Genomic DNA, 23,519 nt, shown 5'->3' on the forward strand with positions numbered 1-23,519 from the left:
CAGGGGAATCTGCGTCGGTCCTGGGTATCACTGCACATTCCTGTTGGTCTCTGCCTAAGTCCTTTCTCAGAAGGGTGTTTGCAGTAAGCAGTCGTGAGTGGTGACAGGGTATCTCCAGTAAACAAAGAACAGACTTGCTATGAAAAGGAAGAGTCCTCAGTACCTGTGTTCCTCTCCTGCGATACAAATTTTCCTGTATGTGCACCAACCTGAGCCCCTCCCTTCCACAGCAGGACTTGGCAGTGGAGACACCAGGTTAAACATGTTGATACCGCCTGCCATGCTACAAAGTTCTACATCTCTGACCCAGGACTTTGATGTCTTCTATAAGCATCCATGAAACAGGAATAGTAGCTTATAAGTAGATAAATCTCCTAGACTCTGGCTGTTATACCTTTAACTTAGATCTAATGTTTTTGCACTATAAACATCAAATGAACAAAATACTCTGGATTTTCTTATAATAATTTACACTACAGTGCAATTAGAAGAATAAAAACAAAATTTTATGCCATAGCTGGGATACAGAAAACATTTATGACATGTCTGCCCTCCCCATTCCAACCACCAGACCCACACAAACACAATTTACCAGATTAAGTATAGCATGCGCCCATGCAAGCAACTCAGTCACAAGACAAGAGATAAAACAAATGCCCCAGCCTCTGGCACTCTCCTGGCTTGTCATGACTAGAGGGCTTCTACACACACTGTCACATGAACCCCTACACAAAACCATAGTCCAAAATGAAGAAGTGTTGCCAGGACACTGTCTAGCAGCATGGCCACTTACTGAGGGCCCCTCCTTCAGGTGAGTCAGGAAGCCCATGGCCTAGGCCTCTGAGGAACGTCACTGGAGAAACAGCTGGAAGCCACATGGTAGAGACAGCTTTTATTTGCACATCATTATTTTCAATGGAAAAGAAATAAAGTCTTTAACGTTAAGAGGCTGTCCTGTCCTGGATGGGCATGTCTGCACTCGGTCCCTTTGGTCCTTGGCAGCTTTCTGCTTCCTCCACACAGTGGAGCCTGCTGTTGTACAGGATCACTTGAGGGTCTTGCTGAGGTTAGAGAAGCCAATACCCACGCAGGTCATTAGCACTTTGTCCCCACCCTTGAGTTCTTCACCACATGGCTTGGTTTCAACTTTAAATATAACCTGGAAAAAGCTCTTCAAATGCCGCAAAAATTCTATCCTAAAAGAAGACAATGAAAACATTCATTTTAAAAGAAACTCTGTCCCCTTAAAACCCCAAATTTTAACTCCTGACACTAAGAACAATGAAATTAAAACTGTCTAATCAAAACTGCTTTAATATTTATAGCCTGCCAGCTTCCAAAGAGGACTAGAGCAGACATACACACACAACCCAGCAAGTAAGTTTGGCTGGAGACAGGCTAGAGGTTAGTGTAAGACACACAGCCTTCCCGTCCCACATACTTATTACACTTGCAAATATAGAGGCAATCTTGAGTGGTGCATACAACACTTCTCTCCATAGTCACCATGGGGTTAAAAAGATGAACAAAGACTATTTCTTATCCTGGACTTCAGCAACTGCCTGCCACTTACTCAACAGTGCTTCCTGGAGATCTGTTAGACTCAGGCACTGTTACTGGTACTAGGGACACTGTAGTCAAAGAAAAGATGAAACCAGGAACACTTCCCCATGCAGAGCTCCATCTGCTGCTACAGCCTACAGAAGTGACTTCAGGATTCTTAAGAACAGTTGTAAAATTTTAAATAAAGCCACAGAGAAGGGGAGGGAAGGGAAGCTGGGGATGTGGTTTGGTGGTAGAGCCCGCCCTTGCCTAGCAGAGGGGGAAGAAGTGTGCTTGTGTGCTTTCTGTACATAGTTAACAGGAGACAAGTGTTAACTAAGGTACCAGAAGAGCTCACAGTGAACGCTGTGAAAGACTCATGAGGCTGCTTCTTACCATTTCCTGTAACAGAAAGCATGGCATCCCCCCTTCCTGAGACAGCAATTCTTCAGGTAGACTGCAAAGTTTCAGGGGTTTCGAACTGCTGCCCTAGTACACTTACTGTGACCCCCAGTTTAACCAGAGGGCTCACCTGGAACATTCACTAAACACATAGGGTCCTAAGGGTTAGGTTAGAAGTATACTCATGGAAATGCCTAGAATCACGGAGCACACGTAAACACACAGTCTCCTCTTCTCTGTATTCTGTGCTGTCAGGGAATAGGGACCAGAAGTCTACTATCCTGGGTGGCTCTTACAGAACAAGCTGAAGTGAAGAACCCCGTTCTGTTGTTCTGTTCATCTGCACTCAAGTATCACACAGACACCTGTGTTACACCGCGTCCCGAGCCAGCCAGCCTCCCTACCCCAGCCACGTAGTTCTAAGCCTAAATTATACACACATCACCTGAGGGACTTTAGCATTCTGATTCTAGATATGCACATCAATGGAACAGAACTGCGGCTCACGAAACAAACCCACATACTTAAAGTCAAGAAAATAGCTTTATTGGGAATAAATTAGACAAACGATATCATACGGAAATGACTGATTATTCACAGGCAAAGAATGGAGGTTTTGACTTTTTCCCATCACACACAAAAATCAACTCAAGCTCTTCAAAGGCCTCTGTAAACTATAGGGTGAACGCCATTCCGTTTGAATAACGAACAGTTTAATAGTTGCTATAACACACACCAAAATCAGAGCAATAAGAGAACAAAGAATTCTTAAGTAATTTAGGGAAACAACTAAAAAGACAGGCCAAAGACCCAAGAAGAATCCCCTTAAAGACATATGAATAACCAGCAAGCACATAGGAAGAGGCTCTGTCTCATTTGCCATCAGGGAAATGAAAAGCAAGTCTGCTGGAAGAAACTACTTCATGCTCAAAGTACAGTGACAAGTGTGGTGGGAGGCTGCGGGTGAGCCACCTCACACGCTGTGACAGGAAAGTAAAACACCGCTGCCTAGAAAACAACCAGCCCTTAAACTCAAGCATGGAGTCAGGGTGTGACATGTCACTCCTAGATGCGTGCCTAAGGGAAGTGAAAGCACACACCCTGCAAAAATACCTTCAGACATACACACTCGCAGCGGTGCTGTTCATAAGAGTGAACAACCCAATAAGAACCCATGATGAGCTGGGAAGAGAATTACAGGAACAGTGGCGACAGAGGTATTCCGGAATCAGAGCAGGAACTTTAAGGATGTGGGATCAAGGAGGACAGCCTTGGCAGCAATGGCCCTTGAACCAGCAACAGTGGATGCAGTCATTTCAGCACCAGCAAGATCCAAGCCAGATTGACTGGGCTGCTTTGGCCCAAGCTTGGATTGCACAAAGAGAAGCCTCAGGACAGCAAAACATTGTAGAACCACCACCAGGAATGATGCCAAATGGACAGGATATGTCTACAATGGAGTCTGGTCCAAATAATCATGGGAATTTTCAAGGGGATTCAAATTTAACAGAATGTGGCAACCAAGTTTGTTATTTATGTTTCCCAAATTTTAGAATGTCTTAAAATAAAATGAGAATTAGTAGAAAGAAAAAAAAAAGAGAGAGAGAACAGCCCGATGTCCACCGACTGACAAAATAATAAGCGCGTCCTATTCAGGGGATATTTCCCAGCACTCTAAAGCACTTGCATACAGGATGAGCTCTGTAAACTGTGCTAAGTGAGAGAAGTGGTCACTAAGGACCTATATCATTCCATGACTTGTTTTCTAGAAAATGAGTTCTCTCTTTCTGAGGCAGAGAGCTGGGAGGGAGGGACAAATGGGTAGCGACCACAAATGGACACAAAGTTTCTTTCCGGGGTGATAAAAATGTCCTAAAATTAGACTGCGGTTATTCAACTCTGAGTATACTAAAAAGTGTTAAACTGTACACTGTAAATGGGCAAACTGTATGGCCACATAAATTATATTTCTACATACCTATGAGTTTAAAAAAATGTACCAATCCTGTGGTCCCAAGCCTAGTCAGTTATGTATGAAATTAAGGATGACGCCCTCTGGGCGAATGTGCCTCCCCTGTGCTTGATCCACTCACAGGAGGGACATATACCAAGAGACTAGAACATGGCAAGTCAACTCACCCTCTGTCTGAGCTGTAGGCATGCCACAGGACAGGGACCAACTGCTAAGCGACCCGTAGCACCAGAGCTCAGGGGAGATCCGGGGAGATCCACTCTGCTGTCCTACCACATAAGAACCCACGGCTTCATCTTTATAACGCAAGCCCATTCTAAACTCTTCCAGGGAGCCTCCCTCACAGTTAACCCATCCAATTCTTGTCTGTCTAACCGAGTTTCTATGGTGTTCTCTGCTTGGTGGCTATGTAAGTTACTGCCACACTGTGTGGACCCTCTGGGTAAGTCACACAAGTATCTCAACAATGATGGCCTTCTGCACACGTGAAACTCTCCCTGCTACTGAGGCACCAAGGAGAACTGCACTGAGGAGTTGGGGGTAACTGAGAAATGACTTCAGTAGTCTTGGTAATTAAGGGAAGTCAGTTCCCCCTCTGACAGCTTACTGGTCTTACTAACCATGGGAATGTTTTTCCTCCTTTTTTTTCTTTTTCCTTCTCCTTTTTCCATCTACCCCACCACCTTCCACATCTTGTCTTAGGGAAATAAAGACAAAGACACAAACTCCACAGATAAACAGGACATACACACACACACACACACACACACACACACACACACACACACACCAAGCTTCCAGCTGGCAGCAGCAGAGAAAAACACCAGGAGCTCTTTGACTCCTCTGCAGGCTGAGGGGAAGACAGCTTGAGCGCCCTCACTGCTGTGGTGCACAAACACAGGCCTGAGGCAAGCTTCCTGCTGGGCCTCACTCAGCTACTTCCCTCAGAATCTTTCAACTGTGCTAAAAAAGCCACTCTCCCTAGCTGGCAGAACTCCTGGGGCTTCAGCTTGCTCCCTGTCTTGAAGGAGGGAGGAAGAGAGACAGAACCCAGTGTGCAGGCCTATTTATGTACAGCTTTGAGGAATTTGTAGTTTTTGGAACAGTTATGAAAAGCAAAGGTTGTTTGACTTTCTCCAGTGTTCTGCCAGCTTCTCAGGCTGTCTGAGGAAGCAGAAGATGGGATTGAGGGATATTTTAGAACGCCCTTCTTCCACTCCACCTCCAGCCTCATCTTCCCCACATCTTTTGTAGCTGGGACATTAAAAGGCACAAATGAAGTTGAAATAAGACACGGGATATTAAACCTAAACAAACAGCTTTCTTAAGAAAGTGAAATTGGCTGGACTGTGGTGGGGCACACCTTTAATCCCAGCACTCAGGAAGCAGCCCCAGGAGGATCTGAGTTCAAGGCCAGCCTGGTCTACAGAGGGAGTTTCAGGACACCCAAGAATGCACAGAAAAAGTTTGTCTCTAAAAAGAAAAAGATAGATAGATAGATAGATAGATAGATAGATAGATAGATAGATAGATAGATACATACATACATAGACAGACAGACAGACAGACAGACAGACAGACAGACAGACAGACAGACAGACAAAAAGGGTATCTGATCCAAAAGCAAGGAACAGCTTTTCTTATAAGCCTCTTGGGGCAACTGGAGTTTTATGTAACTTCTGAGTAAATGATCTTAATTTCTCACTTGACAACTGGATCTGCAATGATATATCTGTCTGTCTATCTTTCCCTTCAGAACAAAGTGATTCACTGTTAAAACAAACAAGACTTTGCTGTGAAAGCCCCCACTCTATCTGACAAGGAGGTTTTGGAGAATTCTGGGAGCAGAGATAACCATCTCTATGTGCTTTCAAAGGCTGGTTGTTCCTGCTGTCACTGTCAACAAGCATGGATCATCTGCCCACAGAGTCCCACTGGCCAGGCCTGGACAGGCTCAGGCACAGCCCCTCCAATGCCCTAGGACGAACGAGGAGAGGGAAGCAGTGATGGGTTAGCTTCTTTCTGGTGATACAAACAGAAAATCCTGCCTCCTGTTCCACCAACCCAGCAGATTTCTCTGTCACCTGGATGTGGGCCAGGGTTAGGGTTGCCAGCACATTAGATCTAAGGAGTTATCCCTAGAAGCTGAGGGACAAGATCCGATAGTAAGGAAAGACACTTGGCATGGTCCCCTGCAGGTTACATGGCAGCTTTTGAGACCAGTGGTATGTCTGACGCCCTTCTTCCTTCCACTCCTCCTCCAGCCTCGTCTTCCCTACATCTTCTGTAGCTGGGACATTAAAAAGCAACTTCAACTCTACTCCAAGAGTGGCGTTATTAAACTTAGTTAAAGGCAACAGGAAACAGAACTGGGTTGACTGTGCTACTGGCACACAGCCAACCACTCACTATAAGCAGGTATCACTTTATAAAAAAAAAAAAAGCATAACGGTCTAAGGTATGCAGAAGCTGAAATGCAGACTTCTGAAAGTTGTAGTATGATGTCACATATCAGCAAAGTCCTGAGAAGCCAGCGATAGAGGGGGAAGGGGCACGTGCCCAAGTCTCAGACCCCAATCTCAGTGCACAGAAGGCCCCCATCTGGAGTACTCTTTTAAAGCTCCACTTGGAACAGACTACTGTTTTCCCAGGAGACACAGTAATTTAGGTTTCTGGAAGAAAGAAAACCTAAAAGGATTAAGTGGTGAAGGACAGTCACATCCCAAAAGGACGCAGACAATGAAAGATTATACAAGGCCCCAGAGTCGAGTGAAAGACTCTCCAAAACCAACTTAAAAAAAAAATTAAGAAAAAAGGGTAAAAACATATAGTCCATGTTCACATGCTGTTCTGCCAAGGCCCAAGCCCTGGACCACACACACTTGGAAACAGTGGCTTTTACTGTCTCCAGGGGGCCTCTGCTGCCCTGGAGCAGAAGCTGGACACAGCACTAACCAGCTAAGAAGCCAACTGTCCCAAGATGCTCACACAACCACCAATTGCTTCCAAACTCTGATGGAATCTTGCACCTGAGGAGCTGTGCTTGAACCGCCCCCCTAGCGTTCCAGTGACATTCTGTTTGAGCAATGTGGACTTCTGAAGTTGGTGTGCCATTAGAATTACTCAAGTTGAGGTTTCCTGTCCTGTAAAAACACTGTACACACATTATCAGGGGATAATGTGTGGCTCTTCAGGTCCTTCCTGCTTATCAGTGTCCCCTGCTGCTAAGAGAGTGTATTCCCTTTCATCTTCTGTTCCAAAGCTCTCTGACTGCCAACTCTAAAAGTAAAAGAATCCTTCAAGGTCTGGCTCCCCAGCCCCGCCGCTCAACGTGATGGCACCACCATTCTTCAGCTATCACAGTACTGTACCTTTCAGATCTACAGCATCGGTACCATGATAACCGAAAAAGGACAGTTCAGTCTCAGAGCTACCTGCCCCCTCCCATTTACCACCCCTAGCTGACCAAACAGCAGCTAGCTTAAGTCTGTGAGCATGTAAGTGCATATACATGTGTGCACATACATACATGCAAACACACACACACACACACACACTCACACTCACACACGCCTGTTTTCAAACCTGCCCATTTCTCCCTGACTAGAAATGTGTCTTGAGGTTGTGCACTATAACTCATGTCTTCCAATTAGCTACTATTCTTGGAGTGTGCATGCTTTTATTTTTATACCCTACCAGTTAATTTCTGCTAATACCCAACCGCCCAAATGCATCTCTCTAACTCTCAACAGGCCTGGAAACATTCCTATGAATTTTGCCTCTCTGTATCTCTTCCAGCCAACTAATATGGAATACTATTAGAAAAAGAGTCCATTTGCCACAATATGAATGCTAGCAGGCGAGCGGGATGTAAAGTGAATAAATAAAAATTAAAGAAAGAAAGAGAATGCCAGTGGGAACATGGGAGTGAAAAGACTTCAAGCTGCATGTTTATCTCCAGAATAGAAACAAAACATAAAGTACAGACACAAGAACTACCCAGTGTATGTGACAGAGCTCAGATAACATGGGGACAGTAGGTGTACTGGGATGAAGGGAAGGCCCAAACCCATGTTGTGAAGAAATAAACATCAGGTTAACAGTTGCCACTGCTGGCTGGTTAAAGATCAATACAAGCAGGGACACCGCTGTGGTCAGAGGCTACACACGGCACATCTGTGTCATTCTGTACAACCAGAAAGCCAAACAGAATACATGATTGAGAACACATGAAAGCAGCTTACGTGTAGGGGGAGAGTGGTCCCAGCAGGACTTTGGAAACGTCCTGCTGTCCAAGGGTCATGAGCAGCAGAACTAGACTTTGGTTGGTCGAGTCCACACATCCGCCCTGTAAACACAAACACACTAATGATTAATCATCGGACAACCCAGAAAGGGGAACGAATAAGCAAGGAGAGAGGAGGACACAAGCCCTCGAAACACCAGAAGCTCCAGACCTATGCGATTTGGAAAGGCACAGAGCAGCCACACACACACACAAAGTCAGTAGCTTTGACAGGTCTCCCCGCATTCATCCCATCTTGCTCTGAAACAACTCCTAGGTGCTCCTTACTTCTTCCCATGTGACCTGACACTGCCATGTGCCACAGTCAGACTACTTGTTCTGATTACGAAGATATTATCCCTCACCACAAGTTTTCTTTCCTTTTTTTTTCTTTTAAGCATAGGCAAAACAGAATTTTCTTCAAAATTTTCCTCCTGAAGCACAACTGTTTTGTTTGCTTCCTTTTTTCATTCTTTATTTTCAACCATGTCTCTAAAGATACCTTTATTCCTGATTTATTCTTTCTAGGGTAATTATAACAATGTCAACATACATACAACTTTACAGAGTACAAGCAGGATGGCATAACATTTTTTACTCATCTTACATATCTGAAAACTTAAGTTTGTGACCGTGGTTTACTGGTGTCCAAGGCTAGACTCAGGTACAACAGGTAGCCAATCAGAGATGCTTACAGGGTGCCTCCTTCTGTTTTAAAGGCATGCAGGAAAGAGAGTAAAGCAATCCCCAGCTGCATATACCCCTCAGCTGTCACTCCTGATTTAGTAGGCCTTTAGGAAAATCTATTCCTCTAAAGTTAATAAACAACAAAAAGCTTTTTTTTTTTCATTTTATTCATCAAACTTTAGGACAAAAGCTGCTTTTTCATACAACAGGAAATCTGACCAGCAAAACCAATTGTCTCACAGTTCTTACTGTGATTTTCCTACAACTGTCTAAAACTAAGCTGTTCTCTTCTCCCTGCTCCCTGCACCAAGCCTCTATTGCACTGTCCTCAGCTGACCTGTACTAGGTACTAGAGTGCAGTTTTAATGCAATAAATATGCCAGGGTCCACGTACAGAGCATCGTGGAGGGAGTGGGGGCTACAAGTCATGGCACAGATGAGGAAGGCTCTGGGGAGCAGGCTCTTGAAATGGCCTGGGGGGATAAGCAGGCCTTGGAAAGAAGACAAGGGCAGCAGAGTGGAATGGCTCATAGCCAATGGGAAAGAGGCCAGGCTCTATTCCAGGAGGGTGAGGAGCCAGCCAGTGTAGGGCTCTGCAAATGGACAGAAAGAGATGGAGTCCACGTCTGGAGGGAAATGAGAGGGAAGTTGAAGAGGATGTGGAAAGAATCTCCCTGCTAAAGACAAGAAGAGTGGCTCCTATCCAAGGGTGAGGTGAGGTGAGGTGAGGCAGAAAGAGAGCAGGGCAGTGGACGGAACAGCAGGACAGAACCACTTGTGCACGGGAACCCATGAGCAGAAGGAAGGAGCCAATGGTGCACGGGAATCATGAGCAGAAGGAACTGGGTCACAGACTCACAATTTATATACATGGCACCTTCAGAAGGGAAGGTTTTGTACTTACATGTCACACCACAGACCTATAGAGAATTACTCGAAACAGTATGAAGTGTTTTCAACCTTTTACTAATTAAAGACTAGACACTCTTTTTTTTTTTTTCTTTTTCTTTTTTTTTTTTTTTTTCCGAGACAGGGTTTCTCTGTATAGCTCTGGCTGTCCTGAAAGTCACTCGGTAGACCAGGCTGTCCTGGAACTCACTCAGTAGACCAGGCTGGCCTCGAACTCAGAAATCCGCCTGCCTCTTCCTCCCAAGTGCTGGGATTAAAGGCGTGCGCCACCACTGCCCGGCAAGACTAGACACTCGAAAGTTTTCTTAATGACTAAAACAAACTAAGTCTGGTTGAGGAACAATAATAGTTTTTAAAAGACCTCAATTCAAGGTAAGAACCTAATACGTAATCCAGGCTGCATGTTTTCCTCCTGTTAACTGGTAGGAAACCCACATGCCAGCTGTGCCCATGGGCTCTCACTGAGCTCCTCTGGACCATGATGTTTGCCATTCTCCATGGTCTTCTAGAAAGGGACATAAGTGTCCCCATAGTTGGAGAGAAGACACATCAGTTTACAAGGTCAGATGGAGACCTACACAAGCTAACAAGAATCTCAGACAGACAGCTACCATTGTACCTTTTACCTGACAACACAGAGATGGAAAATGCTATAAAATTCCATGAATGAAGTAACTGGTCAATCAATGGCTTTATCCTTTTACCCACAGACATCAAACCACCACCTACCTTTCAAAACTAATGCTAGATCTGTCATCAAAAATAAACTAACTTGGTACCAAAACCCTGCACCAGACCTGGGCTACACAAGATTCCTGACAGCCCGTGTCCTAAGGGAGGACTCACTTCCTGTCTCCACTGCTCCCAGCAGCATGCACAATGGCTATCTTCAGGTGTATCAGGAGGGACTCCTATCTTTAATCAGGTAGACACTAGACACAGCCACTTAGGATAACATTCATCACATGAGCATTGAGCTGGCTTCAAGGCCAGGCATGGATCAGGGAGCAGACTACAATTTTAAGTGCTCTTCACCTGTGCACTCATTCTGGGAATTTATCCATAACGTGCATTCTCTTAAGAACACACTTTCCTCTTGCCAGCATCTTCTCTTTCCTCACAATCTTCTCCTTCCTGTCAGTCACCTTGACTGTGGGAAAGTGAAGTGCCTGCTGCACGTGTCATCAACAGCTTGTGGCCATGAAGAAGGCAGGTGACCTGAGCTGCATCCTACCCACAGAACTATAGACACAACATGGTACCTGGCTGAAGCCTATCTCCAACAATGCCTAGTTCTCATACTTCCAGAGCCTCCACCATGCTATGACAGTCTGGCTTTCCCTAAATGGTCTTCAACACTCTAGAATATAATGCAAACCCCTATTCACACACAAATCAAGATTTCTACCTTGATAAATCTGAAGGTGAGTCCCTCTCTCTACATAGCAGCACCTGGGGCAGCTAAGAGCTGTAGTCCCGGGACTAAAGAGCCGGCCTGGAGTGAAGTGCACGGGCTACTCTTGCAGAGTACTCAAGATTCATCTCTGCACTCACACACCGGCTCATAGCCACGTACTGCAGGGGATCTGACACCCTCTTCTGGCTTCCACAGGCATGTGGTGCACATATATACATGCAGGCAAACACACACAGAAAATAAAAACAGATGGGGAGAGGTGGGGGGTGGAGAGAAAGGGGGGACGGAGGCACTACGAGAGAGGGACAGGGGGTTGGGGGGGGGGGAGAGACACTCCTTTTGGTCAGGTCAGTGTGCCAGCCACCATCTTAACCTTACCTGCTTGTTTTATTTTGAACCCTCACTCCCTTCTCTCCTCTGTCCCCATTAAAACCTACCTGTTCTGTGTTCCAGTAGAGCAGATCTTGTTCATGGACTAATTAAACTAGTTAACTCTAAACTACTTGATTCACGAACAGAGGTTAGCTCTTCAGCTTAAGTGCTCAGAACAGAGGAAAGAAGGAAAGACATCCGATTGTCATCTTTTCCTGACTGTTCCTTTCTCTGCACCTGCAGAGCCAAGAGACATACCCTGTAGATTTCTTCAAGCAGCAGCTTTGCACAGTTCCTGCCAAGGTCTTCAGGAAGCACAGCTGCTCCCTGGCCCTGGGGATTAGAGGCCAGTTCAGCACTCAGAAAGGTACCGTTGGTAGTCTCTGCAACCAGCGACAGCCCAAAGCCTGGAGACCTAGTGATGCAAGGGCAGACACCCAGTAAGCAAAGGCACACATAGGAGCACACAAAGAACCAAGGCAAGAGGAAGTTTGCATTTCCGGTTAGGCCTCCACTCCCTCGCTGCTCTTTGCAAAGATTCTCACTGTGTTTCTAGCAATCACAGAATATGATATCAACAGGCTTCCAGGTACTGAACACGCAAATAACATCAGTGCTACTTCAGTCTTGTCTTCATTTACAAATGAGAACACGCTGAGAGTAAGCAGCCGGAACCATGTCTGCTCAGCTGAAAAGTGAAAAAATACATTTGGAACGCAGGCCTTACACATTCCAGTCCATGGACGTTCCAGCTCCCATTTGACCCTGAACTACAGCCACTTGCTACAACCTTGGAGACCGTCTGACTACAACTCTGAGAAATACCACATTTCCCTTAATGAAAACTATGAAACCGGAAAGGGAAAAAGGAATTCCATGTTTGCACTTTCGTCTGGAGACAGCACCAAACTAAGAATTCACTTCAATGCAAACAATCAATGGGCTGGCACTGTAGTCTCTGTGCGTCTCTAACACCCATCAGCTAGAACCTAATAGTCTTGTCCAGGACCACAGATGACTTAGGCATCCAACAGGCAAGCACCTGTAGGAAGCTTCCACATCCAGGAACCAAAAATAGTTTCACTAGGCAGTCCCAGCTGGCCTCAGGCTCAATCCTTGTCTTGGCTTCCAAAGAAGGCTGGGATTAGATGTGCACCATCAAATCTGGACTAATGATGTCTTTGGAAGCACTATATGGACTCAGCATGTGGAAGAATTCTATTACCCAGTCCTAAACTTCCTGAAAGCAATTACAATACCTGCCAAAGCAAGGTTCCAGAGCATTGGACTCATGTGTAACAATCTAACGTCACCCACCATTAGACACCTAGAAAATTTAACACACAAGATGCCTCTGAATCATAAGAAACTACGTGTCTAGCATGGTGGCAGCATGCACATATCACTAAGGACCTGCAGTGGGAGTTTGCAAAGCGTGGCCTCCATAGCTTTCCAACCTATAAAGGATTACATTATTATTATTTCTTCTTTAAAGTAATGGCTGTCAAAATGGGCCACGCTGGACCAATGTGCATGCTGGTCTAAGTGCTAATACAGGTCATCAAGAACTGAGACTCCCGGGGCTCCAGGGCATGGACACTACATTTCAACAATCTTTACTCATGTGGAACCATCACAGGGTCAGACAGGGGCACAACCCAGGCATGACTTCACAACAATTCATAAACCATAACTTGGGATTTTAAAACTAAACACCAATGTGAGTAATACATCAGTTTTATAATGTAATTTTTAACATGGAGCTTGGAGCTCATCATGTCAATATACTGATCTGTACTGAAGGCTACTACTCAGAATCTGACTTTATACCAGAGCAGCTGGGTGAACAGCACTATAAAATGATGCTCTACAGCTGGTAGCAGGCACCCCGGCCTCTAGGCAGCCTGGCCTTCAGGCCTGCACTGTTCTTCTCTGCCCATTCTGGAAAAGCAAGAGATCAGAGAACAGACTATCCTGGAACAGTCAGACAGCCTCTGCTGCTACCTACCCTTTCCCAGCCCTTGGCAATGCCCTCCAGAAAAGAGCAGACCCACTACTAATTCCAGACCTACAGCTGAGGAAGAAGGCAGGAAGAAAAGGCCAACATTAGGAGTTACGGTTTCTGTAGCATGTACTGACTGCTAGATACAGATAGCATACAGACACCTTTTACATTTAATATTTACAATTATCCTAGGGTACATCATTACCCTCAGTGAGTAAATAAAGAATGTTCTGGTGCTTGAATAAAAGGCATGGAAATGTCAATGACCTTTTCATCCCCAGAGGGCCAGCTCTGTATACACATCCTTTCTAGCTCTGACCTCTGACACCATCACTCTCCACCGCAGGGTGTGAAGGCCAAACTTCTCACTTACACTCAACCACCCAGTCCTCGTCTGTACTCTTTGCTCAAGTCGGGAGAGACTCTGAAACAGCTGTGAGGAGCAGCTGTGCTGCCCCTTAGAGAAAAGGCGAGTTCCTAACCCAAGTAGGTAACTGCAGAATCCAGAGTTTTTATTTGGGGGAGATAAAATTTGGAAACCAGTGAGATGAGGAAGGGGTGGTGTGGTACTCTCACTGGGCTCAGCTGCTGAAGTCGGCTCCAGAATGCACTCACTTCCCAGAGTTGACGCCTTTCATGTGATCTGTGTAAATATAGATGTCAGGTATGAACTTGTTGAGGATGCTCCTGGCAGAATCCACAATCCGGTTTGCCATCTGGGGTGACACGCGCACCGAGTACCTGCAGCCCAGGGTTAAGGAGGTTATGATGCTTGCATGCCACAACAGGGAAAAGCAAGTCGGTAAGCTAGCAAGTTTGTGCCATGCTGGCACTGACAATTCCCGTCTCCCAACTGTCATTATTTAACTTAATAACTCTATAACTATAATTTTTTTTATTATTATAAAAAAGTTTCATACAGTCATGGTGAAAAAGAATCTAGATTCCTAGAATGGAAGTATAAAGCCAAGTCCCACAGCTCAGCCGTGGCTCCCAACCAGCCTTCTTTGTAACTGTCCACTCTACGCAGTGTGATGATGCCAGCGCTCATCACAGCCACAATCGGGCCCCAGTGACAACCGAGACAACTTTGTGCAGTCTGACTGCTATAAGGAGCCTCTCTTTGACCTAAGGCCATCCCAGATACCACAACAGATGACCCTGGGCCAATCCCAGCCCCCTCCCGGGAAGACAACAAAGGGTCAGAAGCAGAAAACTTTCATGAAAGATCTAGGTGACTGCTGATTTAAAGACCACAGGTTTCCCAAACATGTTACTTAAGAATTAATTACTGCATTTGTGAGGACAGAGAGGCTCTACTTGATACTCTCTGGTGGAAACTGCTACCTAGCACTCTATAACACGGGATGGTGGAAGAAGAGGAAGAAATTAGCAAAAGGTGACTGAGGATGTGGAACCCATAACTCCAAATTAAAACTTTGTGACAGAGACTGACTTCACTTTCAAGCTGCAGTGCACCATCAAGAGCTAGAGAGAAACACATAGGACTAGCCAATGGGAAAAGAGCATGTGGTAAATCCACGCGGACTCCAATGTAGTGTGAGCTGCCCATTCCCAAAGAACTGCTCAGTAATTTCTAGCAACAACTCACGATTTTCATTAGAACTAAGAAACAAAAGGCTGTGTACGCCAGCCAGCTCCTCTCCTTGACTGGCCCTGAACACAGCATACCTGCTGTGAAGTGAGTCCGTCTCCGACCTGGACCCGCTGCCTACCTCCACCCAGCTAGTCTTCAACCTCGACCGCCTCCCGGCATCCTCCGTCCACAGACGCCTCCCACCTGAAGCCCTCCAGGCAGCACCTCACTTGAACTTACCATGTCTCCCTTCAGACACATGTTGTCCTAGCTCCATAAGGCCAAGGGATTGACTGCTGCATCCCTCACAACCCCAAAGCACTTTTGTACTGAGAATCAGTCGACAAATATTTGACTTGACTCAGAGGACAAATCCGAAATGGCGAAAGAGCAAAAGGGATTTTTTTTCAATACACAAAGAACCCGGTTTCATCACCACCCCTTCTGTCCAGAATGTACTTTGAACACCGTTGAGACAAACAGCCCCAGGTCATACAGCCTTTAGATTGAGTGGGTGCCATCTTTCTGGAGCCTGACCCACCCACTGTCCCTTGGACAGCTCAGGAGGTGTTACCACCCTGAGACAACCTGACTACACTCAGGATTCCCAAAGTTCTTTCACATACACCTCACCTTATTTTATCTTCACAGCAACCCTGTGACAGGTCCCTAAGTCCTGGCTCTTCAGCTTTGCAGGGTGAGCCTCTGGGATGCAGAACTGAGGCACTTGCCCAAAGCTAAACAGACCTGACTACAAAAAACAAGCAAACAAAAAAACCTGCGCGCGCGCACGCATGCGCATGCACACACACACACACACACACACAGAGTACACAGTGTGTGAAAGAACAGACCTAAAGCCTCAAACTCTCAAATTAGCCTCTTTACTCATAGGGAAAAGCCAAGACTGTTCTACAAATCCCAACCCACCCGAGTTTCCTGTACTTAATTCTTCCACACTGAATCGTGAGCTCTGGATCAGCATCATGAAACCAAGACTGCTCCTTCTCTCTTGAGGGTGGATGGCTGTCAGTGAATGAGAACTACACTGTAGTCACAGCTGCTGGCTCGGACCCCCAGCAGTTCCCTCCCAGGACTTGCCTGCTTGGTCATTGATCTGGAGCAGGAAAAGCAGTCCTGGGGCGGGGGTGGGGTGCCAGTTAAAACCACAGTCCTCCCAACTCCAAAACAAGGATGAGCTCAATCCAGCCAGAACCAGCCCTAAAGGTAAAAACCACAGAATTAACTATCGCTTTTCCCAAAGTCAGCTTTTAGTCTCAGATTCTGGAACTGGCAAAGGCGAAAGCCCACATTCCTTTGAGGGGCTTGTTAAATAGCAGTCCCGCTGACTGGTGCTGGAATGTTTAGTCTTTAGACAGGAATGTGAGCAAGGGTGCAGTGAGTGCTTCCATAGGCAGACCCCTGCCGGCTTGGGTGTTTTGTCCCCGCTTCAGTCAAGAGGGAGGATGTGGCACCTCACAAGTATCTTCTGCCTCAGACTCCACAGGGGGAAGGTTCAAAGAACATTAGCAGTGAATGCCAGGACAGACAATGTTCTCCCTTCACAGCCTGCATGCCTGTCCCCACCCAGATATCTTACCACTCGTACTGCACAAACACCAAGGGTACTCCCTACATTCAACCCCTCAGTTCCTCTCATCACTCACACCTACGTCTACATCTGACCTTCAATCTAAGGCTTCCAATCTCTTGACCTCCTGGCTTCCCCAGAATGGTGAGTCCCACTGCCTTCCTAAGTGAGGCACATTAGGCAACTGCTTCATCCTGACTCTGCAGCTCACCACATTTCTCCACCGTTACCCTGCACTGCCCATCCACTCTGCCGGGTGCTTCCATCCCTGGAGGAAACAGGCCTTCTTCTCACCTGCTTCTCCTGCCAGGCTTGCCTTCATGGAAAAATTTCAACTTCTGCTAAAGCCTCAGTCTCATGACTCCATGACTTTTGTCACCTTCAGTCACGACCTGACACTGGGAAGGCACACAGCTGCCCTCTCTGCCTGCCTTTCTCCTACCCCGCACCTTTCTTTATCCTCAATTCATCTCAACTTTCAAGCGCATCCCACTCTTTTCTACTCTCCCCACGAACCTTGAGCCAACCTTACTGTGTGCCTATAAATGTGAACACACATTGAATAACAGGAGACACCATCTACCAATGGCCTACTTACACCTTCTAGTGCCTCACTCTGCACATCTCCTACTCGGCTGTTACAGTAGATCAACAGGCCTGGTGACTAAAGTCAACCAACACATCAGAGAGCAGCAGTGCACAGTAGACCCAGTAAGTCCCATTGCTGAGATCTAAACTTTCCTGTCACTTTGCTTCAGACTCCTATCCTCCTAAGTTCACTTTTACTAACCTATGGAAACAGTCAAATCATGAACAACCTTTCTTGTCTGTGTTTCTGTAACAGTGCTCATGTGTGTTCATACGTGTGGAGACTAAGAGGATAACCTGAGGAATACCATCTACCCCACTTTTTCTCTTTTCTTTCTTTCTTTTTTTTTTTTTTTTGGTTTTTCGAGACAGGGTTTCTCTGTGTAGCCCTGGCTATCCTGGAACTCACTCTGTAGACCAGGCTGTCCTCGAACTCAAAAATCCACCTGCCTCTGCCTCCCAAGTGCAGGGATTAAAGGCCTGCGCCACCACTGCCCGACCTTTTTCTCTTTTCTTTTCCTTCCCTCCCCTTCTTTTCAACTCATTAAAACCCATTCCATCCTCATCCACAAAGTTCTACTGTCAACTAGCCAGACTCTCATTAAATCTGAGCGCCTCAATTAGGATTGGCAGGCAGAGTAACAAACCCCAAGTATCCTCCTATCTGTTCCCCCTGTATAAGAATTACACACATGCCACTACAATACTTGGTTTTTTAAAGTTGGTTCTGGGGAACCAAACTCAGGCCTTCATGTTCGCAAGGCAAGTGCTTTATAGACTAAACCATCTGTCTAGCCACAGCATGTTTTCAAAAGTATATTCTGGACTGGAGAGAGGATGGCCCAGCTCTTCTAGAGGACCTGGGTTCAATTCCTAGCACCCATACAACAGCTCACAACTGTCTGTAACTCCAGTTCCAGAGGATCTGACACCCTCACACAGATATACATGCAGGCAAAACACCACTGCACATGAAATTAAAAAAAAAAAAAAAAAAAAAGAAACAGAGTGTACTCCACAGTCTTTCCCTGTTGAGACATCCCCTTATCTTTCTCCTTCTTCTGCCTGTGGAGATTCTGAAAAGAACAACTCTAACTCACTACTTCTCTGTTCTTCACCCCACAATCCAGAACTGGTCACATATTCTGTCTCCATTAATTGTAAAAGAGCTCCTTCCAGACCTTCAGCTTTTCCCTACCCTTAGTGTCTCAGCAGGTGCTGCTGGCCTGGGTATCCAGGAAGTGCTGGCTTCTTTACGTCCCTCCATAGTTAGTCTTTGCTTTCCAGTTCTGATGGCTGCCCAGGGTGCCCGTCTCCTCTCTCTGCATCCTTCATGGCTGCTGACTTCACTGTGGTCACTTCTAGCCCACATCTTGCCCCTTGAGCTAAGATCCTCAATTCTGAAGTCCTCTCTAGACTTATTTCCATGGAGCCATCACACCCACTGTGTAACACTGAGCTCAGCTCTCCCCATTCCACCATACGCTGACGATTTCTGTAGCTACTGTCAGCAAACATCCCTACGAACAAGCCTCAGGGAAAATGCATTAAAACCACTCCAGTGCCTCTCCACCCTCTCAGCAGCTCTTACCTGACCTCTCACTACCCCACTCCCCGCCTCGCTATAGGGCACAATAACTCTGTCCCTAAGTGGCTGCCACTAGGCGAGTTTCATCCACAACCATACTTTCCAAAATATCACAACAGTTCTTATATGATCACCCAAGTTGTCCTAACATGCAAATTTGCTCTTCAGATGAAAATCACTGACTTTTAAATAAAGTCAGTTGCTCAATATGGCCTTCAGCTTTCCACGGGCTCCTGCTCCATCCCTACCGCATCATGCTCATCAACTGGCACTGACTACTTGAGTCTAACCACCCACATCGCTAGCTGCTCCTCAGAACTGTGGTGCGCAGCTTCCTCTGCCAACACCCACTTTTCTCACCGAAGCACCTCCTTTCTTGCCCTGCTTCACAAGCTTCTATCTTTAAGGCTCTCCAAATGTCCCTGCTTTTCTACAGGTTTTTTTTTTTTTAAAAAAAAAAAAAAGGCAGAGGTTAAAAGCTGGGCACCGAATTATTGACAAGGTTTAAATCCCATTTGCACCAATTAGCTATGTGACATTATTAACAAACAGAGCTTTTATATTTTATACCTCAGTTTCCCTATCTGCAAAATAGGATGTGAAGTAACCTGAAACATTCTGAAGCTTAACTGAGATGCATAAAGTGACCTTCCCCTGAAGGACTCGGAAGAAGCACTTCACAGGAGATCATACTGTTACAATTCTAGCCTCCAAAAAATCCTCCAGACAGCTGGCCACGCCCAGCCCTGTCCCAGCTCCCCAGCCACTCCTCCTACCCCTACAGCATTTACATGTTATACTAGAGCTATGCTCTGTATAGCTGGAGTATTAAGTGGCCACTGGAGTATTGAGTGAAGAACAATGAGTCAATCTTGTCACTGTGAGACAGATAATAAAACATCTAGTGCAATTTCACCATTGACACTTTCCTGGGACTGCTGCCTGCAGTGTAAACAGTGGAGAGACGTGGTGCTGTCACCTGCACGGGGCCAGAAGAGAACAAGGACTCTAATGCAAAGGATACGCCATTCCTCTGATGCGCTTGATTTTTCCTGGGTCTGTGAGCTGGACGGGCTTCAGGACCTTCCTCACGGGGCACGAGAAAAGCACCTCGCCACCTCCTCCAGGAGGCATTCCCCGGCGCAAGATCTGCACAAAGTGGTGTGGAGGAGACAGGAGAAAGCAGACACGGAAAACGTGGGTTCCCCTGACACCCCAACCTAGGAAGGCTAAATCATTCCCACTAGACTTTGAAGACACTGTGGAGTCTCATGAGCTCCTGGACACAAACTACACCAGGATGACTCAGACAAGAGAGGCAAAGGGCCAGACTCCACGTGGCTGTATTCCTTGGCTAAGCAACAGCTGTGGTGGGGTGTGAAGGACTCAGAATGTGTTTATAACAGACCCACCAGAGGAAGATCCCGATGTTGGCTTCTGTTAAAGGGCTCTCTCAGTCCAAGGTTTGAAGTACTGGCTAAGAAGCCTCCTAATAGATCACATTTCTTCCAATGAATTAATAACAATGTCTTACATACATGCGGCCGGCAGTTTACACCTTCTCACCTTCAGCTCAAATGATTCTCCATCAATCCCAAACTGTTTCAGTAGAGGGAGTGCTGTTGCTTTAAGAACATCAACCTGTAAGTTATTTCAAGGAATTTTTAATTAAACTTTGAACATGTAGCTAGAGTCCAAGTGGCAGACAAAACTCAGGAAACTGCTGGACTCACACAGAAAACACATGGGGACCTCGGCTCATTCTCACAAGTATCACACCAATACTTTTACTCTATTAATTTATCAATAAATATTGTGTTATTTTATTAAGCAATATACATAGCAAGTGTACTCTTTAACACTTAAGAGTTGGTATCTCTCCAGGTCAGAGCAAGTCAAATGAACCCCTCAATGTTTACCTACGAATCCTGATGTAGGTGCTGAGTCTATGTGGGGGGTTGGGAGGAACCTTAGAGGGAACAAAATACATGAAGCACTGAAACCCCCCCCCCCCGATGGTAATCACAGTAGCACTGACAGTTCATCTCTTCTGTATTTAGAGCTCCCAGAAGACCCCAGGGAGGCAGCCCGGTGACAGGAAGCATGGGTAGTGGCATCATGAGCAGAAGAGATCAGAAGCCCTAGTCCTGGTCCCAAGCTTGGCTTCTGATGAGCTGCACGGTTCCAAGGGGGATGGGGGGAGATCACAGAATCTGAACTTCCTTCCCTAAGACAGGCTTCAAGCCTCACTGTCTTCCATGATGCCACAAGTCCAGCAGGCTTATTAAATTGAGTGATCCTACAACAAGGCTCCAAGGGCAGACAATGGGCGGTCAGAAGTAGAAACGATACACAGGGCCCGGGAACTAACTCATTTAGAACGGACAGGGGCAGGTGTGTCCAGGGCAGGATCTGGCCAAACTATTACAGATTAGCTAATGTAACTAAATATTAAAGGTAAATACATCCAAAAGGAGAATTTCTGAGAAATGTGTCATCGGGTGATTTTTGTCCTTGTGGGAAACTATACGGTGTCCTTATACAAACCTAGATGATAATCTACTCCAGGATTTCCCTAAAGCCCAGAGAGTGGTTTTCCTTCCAGTAGTAACTCTCCCTAATTGCTCTATCTTGACAGCCTTCTCATGTTGGAAGTTTGTCACTGTAATGCTGGTAGAACCTTTTAGAGGTGACTTAGTAATGCGAATGCAGTCTTCATTAATAAATTATGGACAGTATCAGGAAATCGGCTTAGTTATTTTTGAGATTAGCTTGATATGAGGTTAGATTTGCCTCAATTTCTCTGTGCTGCCAGGCCAGGCCCTTCACCATGCTACAATGTGCACCATTTCTTGAATTTCCTAGCTTCCAGAAGAGAAAAAAAGTTTTAATTTATCAACTACCTAGTCTCAGGTACTTCGTTACAGCAATGCTCACTGGACTAAGACACACACTCCTCAACTGCATGCATCACAGGGCCCCCAAGAGAATGAAAGTTCCTTAAGGGAAGAACTAATTCATGAAGTTCATGAAACCCATTCCTCATGCAGAGAGCAAAGACCCCATAAGCTGAGGAAGTTACTCTCTACCCAAGATCAACTACCTTAGTTTTAACCTAGGCTAGTCAGGTTAAAGCAAGGTCATTTTAGCTGTAGGTGGCAAAAGTAAAGCAGTCCCTAACTATAAAAGCAAATCTACGCCAGGCAGTGGTGGCGCATGCCTTTAGTCCCAGCACTTGGGAGGCAGAGACAGGCAGATTTCTGAGTTCGAAGCCAGCCTGGTCTACAGAGTGAGTTCCAGAACAGCCAGGGCTACACAGAGAAACCCTGTCTCGAAAAACCAAAAAAAGAAAGAAAGAAAGAAAGAAAGAAAGAAAGAAAGAAAGAAAGAAAGAAAGAAAGGAAGGAAGGAAGGAAGGAAGGAAGGAAGGAAGGAAGGAAATCTACATAAAAGCACTATTTCTGGGGAACTTACCAACTATCTGTTACTAACACATAAAGTGTTTTTAAAACTTGTTTAGGCTAGTGTTTATGATCATTAGCAATTATAGAATGGGTATGAAACAGGGAGCACAGTGCTAAAACCCCAAACCTGTGCCTACCATTATGAAACACTTTATCTACCTACAATCTAAACGTGCAGATGCCTCCTCTCCTATTTAAAGTAAGCAACCATTTTTTAGAATCTCGAGACAATGTGGGAGTAGGGTCAAAAAGCTCTAATCTAAAATTTTAAACAGGTTGCATAGCAATCTTTCACCTGTAGCAAAAGGCTGCAAATCCTGAGCATTCTACGAAGAGTCCATGTGGCTAAGTTTCCCAGATCTGAGAAATAAGTTCTTGACTACCCAGGAACACATTAACCATATGGGACCATTGGTAAGCATGAGCAGTCACCATTAACTGCTCCTTGTCAGTCCAAAAACTTGCAACAACACCTTGCAGCTACCCTGGGAAGCTTTTGTGGCTTGTGTCTATAGAGAAGACAGGGGGCCCCTTCAGTGAGGACTTCATGGCCACAAAGCCTCTACTAGTCAATAAAGTATCCTAAAATGGGAACTGCTTCCCTCCCCACAGGATGTTAACATGGACATGACAACCATGGTGAACAAAATTAAAACTCATGTTGGCTATTAAACCATTTTCCTCCAATCTACAGAAAGGTGGCCTGCTTAGTGAGAAGCTTGCTGTCTCCCACAGCCACCAACTCTCAGAGATTCCTTCCCTGCCCTCAAGCCCACTGTGTCTGAAACCTCTTAGGTGAAAAGTCCTTGAATTAATGGCCAAGGCCAGGATAGGGCAAGACTATACTGTGGCAATACCCAGAGATATCATTTCCTAAAACTTTCATCTGCTGCCCTCTAGCCTTGGTGTTCACGTGACCTTATAGTAACTCCACCCACACTGCAGCTAGCAGAGGCAGATTTCATGTCAAGTATGATGAGGCAGCAAGCGTCTATTCTGAAGGTTCATAGACACAACGAAGAAAGGCACTCTGATGGACATTAACCACCACCTCCAAGTTGATGATTACGAGACTTGATTCATCTGTGTCTTGGAGTGAA

General features: G+C 45.8%; 1 protein-coding gene and 1 pseudogene across 2 annotated transcripts in view; one reads left to right on the forward strand and one right to left on the reverse strand.

Moving 5' to 3' along the window:
• Positions 1-484: 484 nt before the first annotated feature.
• Rcl1 (RNA terminal phosphate cyclase like 1) overlaps positions 485-23,519 on the reverse strand; it is a 41,515-nt gene continuing 18,480 nt past the window's right edge. For both annotated transcript variants that reach the window (XM_028764026.1, XM_028764027.1), the window contains exons 4-9: positions 20,522-20,596; positions 19,980-20,104; positions 14,207-14,332; positions 11,845-12,001; positions 8,161-8,264; positions 485-1,196 (exon numbers count right to left, since the gene is read on the reverse strand). In XM_028764026.1, the coding sequence (XP_028619859.1) occupies positions 1,046-1,196; positions 8,161-8,264; positions 11,845-12,001; positions 14,207-14,332; positions 19,980-20,104; positions 20,522-20,596 (738 nt within the window). In that variant the 3' untranslated portion in view covers positions 485-1,045. The remainder of the gene's footprint in view (positions 1,197-8,160; positions 8,265-11,844; positions 12,002-14,206; positions 14,333-19,979; positions 20,105-20,521; positions 20,597-23,519) is intronic.
• LOC114618322 lies at positions 3,167-3,497 on the forward strand (annotated as a pseudogene).

The sequence above is a fragment of the Grammomys surdaster genome, unplaced genomic scaffold, assembly GCF_004785775.1.
Source record: "Grammomys surdaster isolate TR1022 unplaced genomic scaffold, NIH_TR_1.0 141, whole genome shotgun sequence".
Classification (NCBI taxonomy): Eukaryota; Metazoa; Chordata; class Mammalia; order Rodentia; family Muridae; genus Grammomys; species Grammomys surdaster.